At 38.4% G+C, this 15502-nt stretch overlaps 1 protein-coding gene across 5 annotated transcripts in view; it reads left to right on the forward strand.

The window, feature by feature from the left end:
• nlrc5 (NLR family, CARD domain containing 5) overlaps window positions 1–15502 on the forward strand; it is a 55710-nt gene that overhangs the window by 38089 nt on the left and 2119 nt on the right. For 4 of the 5 annotated variants that reach the window (XM_034205882.1, XM_034205884.1, XM_034205883.1 and 1 more), the window contains 23 exons: window positions 383–472; window positions 569–628; window positions 3266–3349; window positions 3485–3568; window positions 4104–4193; window positions 4327–4392; window positions 6124–6207; window positions 6561–6644; window positions 6784–6870; window positions 6979–7029; window positions 7578–7625; window positions 7833–7916; window positions 8004–8087; window positions 8174–8257; window positions 8373–8447; window positions 8581–8664; window positions 9130–9213; window positions 10102–10200; window positions 10286–10369; window positions 12397–12480; window positions 13104–13187; window positions 13264–13347; window positions 13455–13532. In XM_034205882.1, coding sequence (XP_034061773.1) covers window positions 383–472; window positions 569–628; window positions 3266–3349; window positions 3485–3568; window positions 4104–4193; window positions 4327–4392; window positions 6124–6207; window positions 6561–6644; window positions 6784–6870; window positions 6979–7029; window positions 7578–7625; window positions 7833–7916; window positions 8004–8087; window positions 8174–8257; window positions 8373–8447; window positions 8581–8664; window positions 9130–9213; window positions 10102–10200; window positions 10286–10369; window positions 12397–12480; window positions 13104–13187; window positions 13264–13347; window positions 13455–13532 — 1836 coding nt within the window. The remainder of the gene's footprint in view (window positions 1–382; window positions 473–568; window positions 629–3265; window positions 3350–3484; window positions 3569–4103; window positions 4194–4326; window positions 4393–6123; window positions 6208–6560; window positions 6645–6783; window positions 6871–6978; window positions 7030–7577; window positions 7626–7832; window positions 7917–8003; window positions 8088–8173; window positions 8258–8372; window positions 8448–8580; window positions 8665–9129; window positions 9214–10101; window positions 10201–10285; window positions 10370–12396; window positions 12481–13103; window positions 13188–13263; window positions 13348–13454; window positions 13533–15502) is intronic. The other variant, XM_034205885.1, reaches the window with a different exon arrangement.

Genomic DNA, 15502 nt, shown 5'->3' on the forward strand with positions numbered 1-15502 from the left:
TAAATGAATTAGTGTGGATGGTTTTGTGTGTGTTGGTAAAAATGTATCTAGTTATATTCAGTTTGTTTAGATTTTTCATGTGAAACTCAGTGTCAAGTCTTCATTTGTCATATCCACAACATTTGTGGTTCCCAGGTGCCCTCAAACAAGGCTTTTACAAAATGAACTCAAACAGTCAATTAAACCGTTTTTGTTTTTTATTTTTACAAAAGTAAAAAAACAACATAATACTATGGTAAGTGGGTGTAAGGCTTTTTTCTGATTGTGTCCACTAGCAACTTCAGCAGTTAAAAGCTGTCTTTTTATATATATTCATATTGTATTATCAACAATTATCACCTTCTCATTACATTTGAATCAACTCTGTCCTCTTCTTCTTCAGTGTGAGCCACAGCATCATATCCACATCTGGAGCAGTGATGTTGGTCAGATGTTTGAACGTCAGTCAGCGGGTCACGTCAGTGGAGCTCAGGTAACATTTGCATCTGTATCCACATGGTTTATAAATAGTCATACAAATGTTTTGCAATAATTGTTAAAAAAAATAATTGTGTGAATTCTTCTTCAGGCCTCAGAGTGAATCCTTCATCTGTTTTGGCACTGTGAAAGCAGAAGAAGCCAGCTGCAGGTCAGACATCAGCAATTTATTTGAGTGCAATTCCTATTGCAGGGGTTTTCTAGAAAAATATAGTATGAGGGTGCTAACGTCACTTCAAAAGTACTGCCCCGCCCACTTTCCGGTGAAAATAATGCATTAGAGCGAAGTGGAAAGTATTGGTTTCTATGTCTTAAAGCTGCTGAGTCATAATGCACCAAAAACAACAAATACATCCTGAGTTACGGTTTCTTTACTTTCTCTACAGAAAAAAGGGTTGTTAAAGAAACGATCTAATTCAGAAATCACAGTTTAAGTGTAAGCACTAAGCAGGCAAGGGGGGAGAAACTCCCTCTGGAGGGAAATGTGGGATTTTTGCCTTTGCAGACTTTAACATGCAAAACCTATATAATACCCCAGAAAGCCTATGAGCCCAGTTAAGAACACTGGGTTCCTTAAGAGCTGTTTACTTTGCATGTCTAGTTTTAGTAAGGTTATGTGATCAGTTTTTGAGAATATCTTTCACAATTAAACCCCACGGGGGCAAGAAACAGCGTCTGAGGGCTTCTTAACATTTAATATGTCATATTCACTTAACGGGAAGAAACTCAGCTCAGAGACAATATTAACCATTTTTAGCAAAACGAAACATAACGGCCCGTCCACACAGCGGCGTGCGTTGAAGCTTCCAACGCTTCTGCCCATTCACTTTGAATGGGGTGACGTCACTTTTAGCCGTTCTGCATTTTGGGAAGCGACGTGGAGCGTTGCTGGCGTAGCTGGCGTCAAAAGTTGAGCAATGTTCAACTTTTGACGCCTCGACGGAGGCGTCAGCCAATGAAATCCCGTTTATTCAAATCTGCCAGTACAAGCGCTAGCCAATCAAACCGCGTGTATGCTGGGAGAGACTACGCAGGTAATTTCCTCATATTCCAAAAAATTGAGGGAAAGTTCATTGTAGCGGAAGTGAATCACCCGGTGCTGTATGATCAGTCTCTGTTGATCTACCGGGATACAAACCGGAGGAGCGAGGCATGGAGGGAGGAGGCAGAGACAGTGGGTGAAACTGGTAGGTTTTCGCCTGTTTGGGGATTTTATATCCAGTTTACTTCGTTTTAACATTGCTATTGCTTTGTATGTCGGGGGCGGGAGATTCATGTGATTGGTTGTTGGTCGTGTTGCTCGCAAAAAATCCCCAAGCTTCAGATACGCCCACCTCCAAGCGTCAACGCACGCTGCTGTGTGGACGCTCCGTTAGGGTAATAACAAAGGCTCTTAATTAGCCTTGAGCGAAGAAATGCTAATGCACTTAACACAGAACTCACATTAAAATTCCCTTATTACTTATCGTATCTGCACAAACAAGATATCGATTAGCAAGTTGATATTCCACAGATTCCAGGCATATAAGTATCATCACTGAGCGATCAGAACTCATGGCGACAACAAACAACAACAACAAAACTAGCTTTACGGAGCCAAAACGGCTAAAAACGTCTTACCTTTGTTGTTTTCTGATCAAAAGTCGTGTTCAATGGCATTAAAACGATAAAAACGTGGCTGAAGGTTAATCCATAGGGTAATCCAATGGGTCTGTGTCACTTTGAAATGATAATCCATCATTCAATTTTTTGTCAATAACGGAGATTTCATAATAGCTGCTACGATAGCTACTAGAGTGTATGACAGCTTCCGGTTCCGGGGCATGCTGGCTGCGCATCACTCATTCACCAATGGGTAATGTTTAGATGGATTTTTGGAAAATGCACCCAAATGGCCCCAGAAGTGTTTCGTTTTTTTCTAAACCTCTCTTAAAAAGGTCACATTTCACTTGTTTTGCATCAATCTTGATACAGGGTACTTATTATATGTTATAGTTTGGATTCCTAAAGCTTTTAGTCTACTATCCCATCATTCAAGGGTGGTTTTCACTATAAGTAATGTTTTTTTAAAATTTACTTTAAAATAAAAAAATTCTATATCGATTCTGACTTTTCTACATCCAACTCACAGGTGTATCATTGTTTTGAGAAAAAAGATCATTAATTTACCCCTTTTAGAAGGGAAGATATAGTAAATTGTTCTGGGAATGTCATTTTCGAGCCTGAGGCCTGAAAAACAGGCTCGGGGCTCAACTGGTTTTAACTCAACTGGTTTTAACCAGTTGAGCCCCGAGCCTGTTTTTATATTTGGGTTGGGTGTTTTGAAGAGGGGTTGTATGAGGTAAATGTCCATAGTCAGTATATTACTTAATGCACTGGCACCAGACTCAGTTGACAAAAACAGTAATTTTACCTTTCAGAATTAGTAGCCTACAGCAGCCTCCTCCTGTAAATGTGTTTGTTTGTTAGTTTTTTGTGTGACTTTCATTAGTTCTGATTGACTAAATCACTCAATAAGACCAAACAATTACCCAATCAAGGCAGTGGGAGGCCTGCAACTTCCTTATGTTTCACAGTTAAATTACTTTTTTGTCAATACACTGAATGTGGTACCATGTCAGTCCAAACAGTCAGTACTATCCTTCTAAAGTGCTCATGTAGTCTGTCTGTCTGTCTGTCTGTCTGTCTGTCTGTCTGTCTGTCTGTCTGTCTGTCTGTCTGTCTGTCTGCCTGCCTGTCTGTCTGTCTGTCTGTCTGTCTGTCTGTCTGTCTGTCTGTCTTCACACAGGTTAACTCATTGTAGCCTGAAAGGTGATGAGTTGGAGAGACTGCTCAAGATCCTACAGCGGTGTCCCCACCTGTCCAACCTGAAGTATGCTCCACTAACAGAACTCACACACAAACCCAGTGTTGCAGATACGTTAGTGAACAACCATAAACTGCACACACACCTGTAGCAGTACTTAATATTGGTATGGATACTGAGATATTCTTTATTTTCCTGCAGTTTATCAAGTAACCAACTGGGAGATGAAGGAGTGAAGCGCTTTCTGGATTCCCTACAAACGCTTAAAATCACCAGCTATGTGAAGTAAGATGTGCTTGTGAAATATTGATGTCTACCATTTTATATATTAATGTGTAACCAATACAAGAAAACAAAGCAATCTTGGTTTAAATAGAAAATATGGGAAATCATGTTATCCCTGTTACCAGTCAACTTTTTTAATTGTCTTTATTATACTTTGTAAGACATGCATCAAGGGCTGTAGTGAAGGATACTACAAAATAACATGTTCATTATAATAATATGATAATTTTTTAGTAGTGTAGTATCCTTTTCCAAATGTTAAATCCAGTTTTTTCTCCTATTGTCTTATTTATATATTGTTCATTTGATTGTAAAGCTTATTGTTCAACTTAGATTTTCTGCTTTAGTACATAAAAGTGTCAAAAAACTTAAAATAAAGGAAATACTTATTATTGCTTTTCTTTTACTCTTAATTATCAATATAGGAATAAACAACAAAGTCACTCTAGTAGACAATAGTTAAATACATATGACAGTAATGTTTTTTTAATACAATATAACACTTTTCTGCTCTTTAATGTGTCTTCATCCACAGTTTGAGCGGCAATGGCCTGACTCAGGAGGGCGTGTTGGATGTGGTCAGCGCTCTGTGCAACTGTAACCACGTCAGCGGTGGGGAAGTCAGGTACGTCTCTGTATTGTAAAAATCTATTAATAAAGAGCAAACAAAATAAGAAATTGAACTAACAGCTGATAGCATTAACAACTGTAAAAATCGACAAAGTATTAATTACTGTCTCTGTCCATGTTAATGATAGTTTGGGAGCAGAGCAGAAGTGCCTCATCTGGTTCACACAATGTGAAGGCTGTGTGAAAACGCTGAGGTAGGCCAACACACAAACATTAACCTGTTAAACCCCAAGGTCCCTGCCGACGGGGACCCTGTTTTTTTTTTTCACGATACTGTGTCTCAGGGGATCTTAATATTTAAGAACCTATTAATGTGTTATACCAGATTAACGGAAATAATCTCAGCTAACTGACGATACAAACCATTTTTACCAAAACAAAACACAAGTCTCATAAGAAGCATCTATGACCCCTTAGCGAAAAATGCTAACGGACATTGGCACAGAACTCAAGATAAAAGTACCCTTATTACTTATCGTACTGTAGCTGCACATACAAGATATCCGATTAAAGCTGAGGTTCCACAGATTATTTAGGTATATAGTATCATCACTGAGTGATCCGGACTCGCGACAGGGGAAGCAAACACAGACATCACAACACGTACCTTTACGGAGCTTCTAGGGAGATCGTCTCACCGTAGCTGTCAATCTGATCATGTTTTTAACGTCTCTGTATAAAAAAATTATTTCATTTATAATCCATAATTCAATTTGTATGTAAAAATCGCAGAGCAAAAGTTAGCTGCTAATGGTAGCCACCAGAGTGGCTGCTGCTTCCGGTCTTGGCGTGGGGCAGTCTAACACACATACATTACCAAATAAGGACTATGTGGGAGTTCCCCTCGATGCCATTGGCTCTGACGGTTAGAAAGATATGTCACATGTCAAAATCCAGCAAGGGGGGCCAGAGATATGGAAAATCCACCCAAATGGCCCCAGAAGAGGGTTTTTTTTGCTAAATCTGTCCAAAAAGGTCATATATCACTTGTTTTGCATCAATCTTGAAACAGGGTACTTATTATATGTTGTAGTTTGGATTCCTAAAGCTTTTAGTCTACTAACCCATCATCCAAGGTTAGTTTTCACTATAAGTACAACATATTTTTTCTTTTTATAATTTACAGTTTTTTACCATGTTCAATCTGAATTTTCTTTAAAATAAAAAACATCTATATAGATTCTGATTTTTCTACATCCAACTCACAGGTTTATCATTACTTTGAGAAAAAAGATTATTAATTTAACCCTTTTAGAAGGGAAGATATGGTCATTTGTTCTGGGAATGTCATTTTCGAGCCTGAAACCTGAAAAACAGGCTCGGGTGTTTAACAGTACAAGTTTCTACTATGTGACTATGCAGAGTCTTTTTTTTTGAGTTCGCAAATATAGGGATAGTTCAAATGTGTGACTTTAGAGGAATTGAAGCCACACGACTTCTTTGACAAATACAGTTATATTTCACTTGAAAACACAGTAGATGCTGGTCTACATCTGCCATGATTGGTTAGTATGTTTTTATTTTTGTGTGTCTTTTGTGATTCCAAACTTACCCTTTAAAACACCAAAGTCACAAATAAAAAAAGAAGCTGACGGCCATCTGCTATAGTAATACACTAACTATAGATACTTAAGTCATACAATCCTACTTTACACAATTCTTAATATCCTCTTAACCTTAACCAAACGTGCTTCTGTTATGTATGGAGCTCTGTCTGTGAGTTGTCTTTATGTGGCCCCCCATTTAATAGAACCCATCACTAAAACTTAAAATAACATTTTAACATAAGTTACATTTCTTTGTTGTCTCACATGGTGATTCAAAGGTTTGATTTTGAATTGCATGCCTCAGTTAGGCAGTGTATCATGTTGTCCTTGTGTTGACTTTCTTTGTTTGTTCTCTCCAATATTCTGCCTCTGTTCCAGCATCAGAGAGAGCTGTTTGGAACATAACCATCTGATCAGATTAGCAGAGATCGTGTCTATCTGTCCCAGTCTGATCAAACTGGAGTAAGGACACCTCCATCGCCAGATACATTCAGAATGTAGCTATTGTCATATAAAAAGCTTCTCCAGAACATTCACTTTGGAGGAAGAAAAAAACTAAAAACTTGTATTTAAAAACAAAACTGTAGTTACCTTAAGGAAAATGCTTTGTTGTGAAACATTCTTAAAACTACTCAATTAATTACCACTTAACACAGGGTTGGAACACACTTATCTTTTTTTTTACTCAAGAGACTGACAAATATTATTTTTTCATGTAATATTGACACATTGAACATAAATGCATCAGAAGTTGCATCAGTAGTTGTTTCAGGTTGTCCTGTTGTTTATTTTCTTACTCTGTGCTTGCTCCACAGGTTCAAGAACAATATGCTGGACTCTGATTGGATAGCAGATTTTGTGAAACTGTTAAACAGCAGTCAGAGAGGAGTCAGTGTCAGGTAATAATGAACACAGTGATGCAGCCTGTACTATTAGGTGGAAATATTTAGCTGTAGCCTTCCACTTCAACACTAATCTTACACTGCTGGAATATATGGTTGGAATACTGAGCTGTATCTCACTTCCCTTTCTTGTCAGTATTGAGGAATATTGGATCAGATCTGAGGATGCTGTTAGTTTGCTGTGTCGCTGTCTGGAGCTCGGCAGCAACATACACACTATCAGGTGAGATAAGCAAGCAATCACATGTGTTGGAAGATATTTTTTTGTAATGAAACTCACTGTAAAATGTCCCGCATCGCCATTTTTCTGCTAAACACATTTACTTTGCAGGGTTAACAACACTACGCTACACCTGTCTTTGATGAAATCCACTGAACTCAGGTAAAACATTTAGGTTGCATATTTAAATTTGCACGAAGAACTAATCTGGCAATGAACAGTCTCAATTTCATACTGACGCCTCCATATGACCGACATAAGTATGGAAGACAAATGATTGGCTATTTCTACACACTTATTCTCAATGTGTGTGGGAGGCAGACTGTAAGACCGTGCTGCAGTAAAATCTGAGGTTTTCTAAAGGGACCCTGGTTTTTGAAAACACTTAAACCTTGGTCCAGAGGGGGCGGGAAATCAACACAACATCAAAGTCCTCCTGCTCTTTAATATATTGTATTCAATATTCAAAGTGTGACATCTGTTGGTTCGTAAACTAGTTTTGAAGCTAGTAAGGTGTATAATGGTTTATAAACTGAGGCTATTCAGTGAAATAGGAGACAGATTGTATGTTCTTCGAGGGGGGCATGCAAAAAATGACATATTGAATTAAGTATTTTTATCTGAATAAATGTTAAACTTGAACTGTGAGCTATGTGTTACGCATACAAATATGATACATATCTTTGGTTTATGTGTGTTTGTGTTTTCAGTGAGGACTCTGCAGATCTGAATCCATCCATGGCCACAAAGAAAATAAGGTACTTTCTTTTTAAAACTCAAAGTAAATACCTCAAAGTGAAGCAAAACTGCATTTAAATCCCATAATTACAACTTCATGGTGGCTTTCCTTCCGACAATATAAATAAAGTGTGCAAATGCGACCTAACACCATTAACATGTGCAGCACATAACTTGCTGGCAGTTATAAGTGTCAATCTCTCCTCTCCGTCTCCCCCCCACCCCAGCCTCGTGGACTGTGCAGTGGAGGGGCACCACCTTGCATCTATGGAGAGTGTAATCACCAAGTGTTCTTCACTGACAGAGCTGGAGTTAGTACTTTCTGGTTATAAATATGGCATGCACATAGCAGTGTTCAAGGAAGACATTTTTGTCATTTTTGTTGTCATTATTCACAGTTTGTCCCACAACAGCCTGGGTGCAGAGGGAGCTGAGTTTCTCTGTTCTGTCCTGCCCTTGCTGCCAAATCTCACTTCTCTCAGGTGGGAGATTTTTCACATTTTGACGCTTTTACTCTTGCCTGCTTTAAAGTTCTAGCATGACAACCATCTTCTTTTGTGTTCTGCAGTATTGATTCCAAAGAGACTTGTGTGACTGTGGTTGAGAAGCTGTCAGAGGCCTTGCTACAGGCTAAAGCCATTCAGTGTTTAAAGTGAGCAACAAACACATTTTTATCACAACAAAAACCTAGCGCTGAATGGATAGCGTACATCCAGCACATTCTTTTTGTAATGTTAATGAATTTAAATGTGTCTTCCGTCTCCCAGTCTATCAGGTCATGTGATAAGTGACTCAGCAGCCCATGTTATGACCAGAATCTTGCCCACTTTGAGATCACTCAAGTAAGCTTTGAACATAATAACACTCCTCCACAAGGGAACATTATTTTCATTGATCAATCGCCACCATGTCAAAGAAATAAAGAGCTCATAATGTGGATCTTACTCATGGGGATTGTGTAATTTGTAATTCTAGCCTCTCTCACTGTGAGTGGTCGGCGGCAGGAGGGCTGCAGCTCCTCGAAGCACTGGGAGAGAGTGTCCGCCTGGAAGGCCTTTGGTAAGACTTATACTAATGATCATGTGTACACAAATGTCTGAATACACTGAAGAAAAAGTGGTTTATAATGAGGAAGATTTAGCATTTCTTCACTTTCACTTCCTCCTTTCAATGTCAATGTGCCTTTGATTCAATGCCTAAAATGAGGCATAGCTGGTTAACACAGCTATGACAACTGTTAAAAGGCAGTTGCTGTGAGGGTGGTTTAGTTTGTCCAAGGCATTACGCTTTTTACTACTGGCATTTGCATCTAGGCCTCAAATATCTTACAGGTAGTGTTCGTTTGTAAAGATTATTTCACTGATCATTCATAACGTTTTCCTTGCCATTGATTTATTTTTGCAGCATTCAAAAATCTAATCTTATCTCAATCCCACTGTAGATTTTTGATTGTCTATGCTAAAAGTGAGTCGATATGTTTTTTTTCCTGTTTTTGTTTCTCTATGTTTACGTGTGCCCCCCAAGTCTGGACTCCGTGCAGCTGAATGAGGAAAGCCGAGTGTGTCTGGCACACGCACTGAGGAATATCAAGTCCATCCGAAGTCTCAAGTAAAAAACACGATAGAACTCCTGACCTTTTCAAATCATTAAGAAGACTAATCCAAAACCGCGCGGCCTGTGTATAGCTATTCATTATGTAGGTTTAAGTATTTTATTACACAGTCAAGCCCCCCAAGCTATTCCAAGCGGACGTCTTTATGTGCTGCTAAAGTCACACTCAAATACTTTCTTACACATATCAGGTACCCTTCTTATAATCCGGTCTATTTAAGATCTGCTCTCACGTTGCTGTTGCTGCAGTTGCTGTTGCTGCACTTTAAATAATTGGAGGGGGGGTCACCTGCTCCAACTATCCCTCTGAGAAATATGCTATTCCACATTCTCTCATAGTGTTAACTTGTAAATTGTTACTCACTGATGAGCTGAAGGTCAGTCATCGGCATACACTGCTCCTCTCAGTGTTGTTTATACAGCAAATAAATACACATCATTCTTACATGGGTACAAATCCTCCACGCATGAAAGATGTCCACAACTTGTTTGGAACCTATGCAAGGATTTTGTTGCAGCAGTTGTGACCTTTGATTTGTGCATTGTGAGTATGTCAGGCTAAATAAACAATGGGACCAAGTCAATGGGGTGCTAAATGGAAATGGATGATTAAAATTACTTGGTCTCTGCATTTAAAATATCCTTGTTTTATGAGCTGTGGGCAGCTATTATACCACATTATGCTACTGTACTTGCACGCAGTGTCCAGGAGGTGGACTGGGACCCCTCAAAGTGCCAGTCCTCACTCCGTACTCCGGACCCTCTGTTTCCCAAGCCAAGTCCCTACAGACTAGTTTCTTCGGCCCAATACAATCAAACCAATGCAACCAGATTGCTTGTCTGAGCAGTAATGTTGAGCTTTCATGTGTACATATTGTGTGTCAGGCTCAATAAGACAGCCACAGCAACAGGACCATCAAAAGAAAACGAAGTGCTACAGCTCCTAGCTGCCACAGAGGGACTAACACTAATGGAGGAGATAGAGTGAGCATGCTAGCACATAAATAAATGTGATTTGAATATTTATTTTGAAATAAATCAGTGATGTTGGATGTGTTCTTACTGTCAGGTTGAATGGCTGGAGGATGGCTGACAGAGGAATAGAGCAGCTGAGCGGATTTCTTCCAGCCTGGACGGAGCTCAGGAAGATCAGGTAGGCAGTGTTGAATTTGGTCCAATACATAACATTATATCTGATTTAGCTGATGCTTCTACCCAAAGTGACTCACACTAAGTGCAATAAACCACGAAGTTTAAGACTCATTCAGAATAGCAATAAAAATGCAAATACATTCTATTAAAGAGGATATATTCTGCTCATTTTTAGGCTCATATTTGTATTTTCTGCCTCTACTTTGACATGTTCACATGCTTTAATGTTCAAAAAGCTTTTTATTTGTCTCTTTTCCCCCTCTGTCAGAGGATTTTAGCCTTTGCAGACCATTTACATGTATAAAAACCTATATAACACACTACAGGAGAGGGAAACCCCAAAAAGCATAGTAGGGCCTCTTTAATATTAATCTAAGCCATTGGAAGTGGTTGTGCTTAAGTCTCAAATGAACTAAAACCCTTTAAATATTGTGTTTTTCTTTACAAATTAAATCACAAATAGTACGTTTTCACAAATAGTTATTTTGTAGAAATAATTTAAAAACTCAAATTAGCTGGTGTTCCTCATTGTGAAAGCAGTGTATGAATACTCTATGGCAGCGGTTCCCAACCTTTTTCAACTCAGGGCCCACTTAAGAATCTAAAAAAAATGTGCGGCCAACATTCAACCATAAACAATATGGAGGCTAAATAAAGTTCTCAGAGTACTTTTTATTTGAATTAGAAAAAGAGCTGGCTATCAGTAACACACAGACATTTGTATTACACGGTTTAATTGAATATACTCGATTCTGATTGGTTAATTCAGAACATGTGACATGTTGTTAATCCAGTACAGTCCTCTGTCAAGGACTGTATGACCGTTGCTAAGGAGGATCACGAAAGAAAAAGGAAAAGAGGTTCAAATTAAAAAAAAATCTTAATAATGTAATGTTTCCACACAAATCATAATGTTTTGCAAATTATTTTGCGGCCCACTTGCAATGCCCACAGGTTGGGAACTGCTGCTCATGAGAGGAGCTGGAATCTGCCTTGGCCATTCTCACACAGTAGTACTAGAAGTGTAATACAAGTATGCGTGTGACCTTTTACAAGTTGTTTTCTACATTTACTCTTGATTGCTATGTGGGTCAGGGGTCTACAGCTTTGGGGGTGCTAACTAACTAAATCCATTGCTGCCACAGACTTGTTTACATGACCGGACTTTCAGAGGGCATTCTTTACTGCTGCCAAGTTCCATGTTTGTGATAAAAGTCTCATATTCTTAAGACATCATTGTTTTATTCATTCCTCATGTTTCAAATCCAATGTGCATGCTTGAATATAACCATAGCTAAAACCATATCAAATCAAACATTTGTATAGAATACAAAAAAGTATTTATTAACTAGGGAGCTACTCAAATGACAATCTGTCAATTTACATGTGTCACATCTTTCACAATTTTGTTCACGCCGCTGTGTATGTTCCAATATTATTTATACTTTTAAATATATATATATAATATTGTTTAATCTGTAGTGAATGTACCCTTTAAATACCTGCATGGCTTGGAATGGTCTCTAATGTGCACCCTCTCCACTTTATATTGTACACTAGTATACCTCATGTTATTATAAACCTGCAGGTAATTATTTGATGGTTCTTAAATTGTTGTTGTTCCTAAGTGTGATAAATGATAGCATAATCTTTCGTATTTTTGGCCGGTGTTCAATTATGCTGATGGTAAAGATCATATGCATGCCCAGCCTGATCATCCATGTGTGACATTATTTCTTTACGAGCGCCAACGTTACATTTAGCATCAGGTTTTTACTTTCAACCATGGGACTGACAGCCACTGGGTCTTCCAGCATTAGGGGTTGTATTTATTTATTCACGGCATGCGTTATTGTAATGGTAAAGATATTTATTTGTTGTGTGTTATGGCTGCATATGGCTTCATTGCTCTTGATAATCAATCTGACTTCATAGAAGCCACTGAAGTAGTGGGCTTTGTATTCCTCTATGTCATTATAGAAAAAATTACTTATTTCAATGTATGTTGTGTGTTTGTGTATTTCACAGTCTGTCAAAGAACCTTATCAGCGACCAATCAGGAGACCAGCTACTGGAGGCTTTGAACAGATGTAGTCACCTGGAAGAGCTCCAGTAAGGAAATAATGTCATTGTTTTATTGTCTTATTCCTGTGAATGCTGTTAGTAAAATACAATGAAACACCTTTTAAGAGGTGAAGATTCTGTCATGTATTCAATAACGTTTGCACTTATTCTACCCATTGCTAAAGAAGCAATACAACATAAGGAATCTTGGCTAAATCCAAAAGTGACTTGCAACTCGACTCAGACTTTAACAACAATGACTCGTGACTTTACTTGGACTCGAGCCTTTTAAGCCCAAAGATGAAAAAGTATACAGTTTTAAACTTGTGCCAAAAATCTGTTTATTTCCATTCATATCCTGAATCACCCTAAAATTAAGTCATTCCCAGCAAGTCCACTTCAATCCAATCGAACAACATCAAATCATGTTGCAGAAACATTTTGTGTTTCTGAGTGCCATTTGGAAAAAATGATATGAAAGATAGTTCTCTATGCTAAGGACTTACATTTGGTCAAGAGCGCATGATGAGCTGTTTAGGACTCGAAAGTCAAAGTATGGAACTTAACTGTCTTGACAGTAAAAAATACAGTAAAAAATAATAGAAATTACATTTTTTTGGCACATTTATAATGCTACAAAATTAAAACATCTCGACCATGCTTTCTTGCAGTCTGTCTAGCAACAGTCTCGGAGATCTCACCGCTGCCAGGATGGCCCTGGTTCTACCGTCACTGACACACATCACTGTGTTGGAGTAAGTCCCTTTCACAGTTCCTATTAATAATTATTACATTTGTTATCCTGAGGTTAATGTTTTTGTGTCTTTCCAGTATTGCAGAGAACAAGATTGGAGAAGAAGGGTTAGTGAATCTGGCCAAAGCAGTAACGTGCTTGAAGAACCTCACTAAGCTTCAGTAAGACTCTTAAGCTTCTTCTAATCAAGACCCTAATGGCTGATTATATTTATCAATACAGGCTTTGCGTTAAATGTTATGTTTCTTTTCCTCGTATGGTGTGGCAGACTGACCTCTGTTGGGACTTCGGAGCTGTGTGATGTTGCTGCCAGTCTGGCCCACTGTCCCCTCATACAGGATGTGGGGTAAGGTTGAAACATGTCATATAATACATTGTCAGTAAGTAATTATCAAGGATGTATGTTATTATATTACAGACACCAGGACAGTTAGGATGTTGGAGGTACTTTTCCATAGTCAGTGTATTTCCTACAGTAGATGGCACTAGGCTTGCCCCCAGTTTAGAAAACTAGAGACAGAAGTGCCAGAACAGAAGCTAAGAAAAGTACTGCTGTAGATACAAATTAAATAGTATATAAAAGTCCATGTTAAGTGCTTTACAATGACATCTTAATAAGACCGACAAGTTGTTTTTTTTAAGTTTGGTAGTAAAAATCAATATAGTGTATAGTAAGGTTATAGTAGGAAAATACAATTATTTAAATAAATAAATAAAAGATAGTTTAAAGGGAATTCAAACTAAACTAAATCCGGAAAGGCTGTCAGATATAAGTATGTTTGAAAAGACTGTCAGACCATATGCCAAGATTCCTTCCATCAGAATTGATATGATCCCATAGGGACCAACAGATGCCATCTGTTGGATGCCAATGAGAAGGATCGCTGTTAATCAAATTAAATAAAGATGTTTGGACAAAAGTAGCCCATGTTTAGATTCAGAGTTGCCCTGGTAGCGGAAGTCTCTGAAGGATGTCCTACATTATTATTTTCAGCCTAATCATATAATAATCATGGACAAGCTACATTACATTGCATTTAGCTGACGCTTTTATCCAAAGCGACTTACAATAAGTGTATTCGACCAAGAAGATACAAACCTGAAGAAAACAGAATCATATAAGTACATCAGGTTTCATAGAGCCAAACATTTCAAGTGCTACTCAACTGGCTTTAGATAAGCCAGTCCTTTATTAGTATATAAGTGCTTTGTTAGTAATTCTATCGCTCGAAGTGGAGTCGAAAGAGATGAGTTTTCAGTCTGCGCCGGAAGGTGTGTAAGCTATCTGCTGTCCTGATGTCAATGGGGAGCTCATTCCACCATTTTGGAGCCAGGATAGCAAACCCACGTGCTTTTGCTGATGGGAACTTGGGTCCTCCCTTGTAGTGCTGGTGCAGTGAGCCGTTTGGCCGATGCAGAGCTGAGTGCACGTGCATGAAAAAATATCGTGAGACGATCGCATGCTCTAAAGGACTTTTCGAATTGTGTGCTGCAACATTTAATGGCAATTTAACTGTTACTACAAAGCGGTGACCTCAACCAAATATTTCCGCATCGGCCAGACCATGTTACCTCACAAAACCAGGAATGTCTTTCATGAATGGCTCTCTTCAGTTAATTCCACAGAATCTAAATACATTCGAGGCCATGATTGGCCAATCTGAAACATGAATTTTCTTTAGTCTAAGATAGGTCATTTTCAGTATGTTTATCTGCATTTTCCTGTCACATTTCCCAACTTCTATTAAAATCAGATGACTGACAGCTTCCATGGAATTTCAACTTATAAAACATATTTTTAGCCAGTTAAGTGCATTGTTTCCATTGAGTAATAGTTGTTCTGGCCTTAAACGACCACATAAAGTCACGGTGACCCCTTCTCCTATAAGGAAATGTAAAGTTATTGGCTTATTTTTCTTCATTAACAAGTGTAAAGTGTTTCTGCATCAACATATTGCCTTTTGTTACAAGTTTGTCTGAACATTGTCCCAATAGCATAAAGGTTGTCAATGGGAAATGTACAGTATGGATCATTGTGTTTAAAGAGAGAACATTGCTTTCCTCAAAAAGCACCATTGTCGCCTTTATTCATACTTTATTATTGAGACATAAAACACATTTGAAGTAACATACACAGATCTTTAATGGTAACCCAAAGTGTTTTCTATAACCTTTTACACCCTTGTTGGCCATTTTGCTTTGTTGAAAGTACTCTGAAACACATGTAGATGAGGGGCGGTGCACATGAGGTTGCGAGGAGTTTTCCACAGAGCAAGGTGGGGGTTATTGGTGGTCTTACAGCACCACCTATTGGAT

Source organism: Gymnodraco acuticeps, unplaced genomic scaffold (assembly GCF_902827175.1).
Source record: "Gymnodraco acuticeps unplaced genomic scaffold, fGymAcu1.1, whole genome shotgun sequence".
Lineage (NCBI taxonomy): Eukaryota > Metazoa > Chordata > Actinopteri > Perciformes > Bathydraconidae > Gymnodraco > Gymnodraco acuticeps.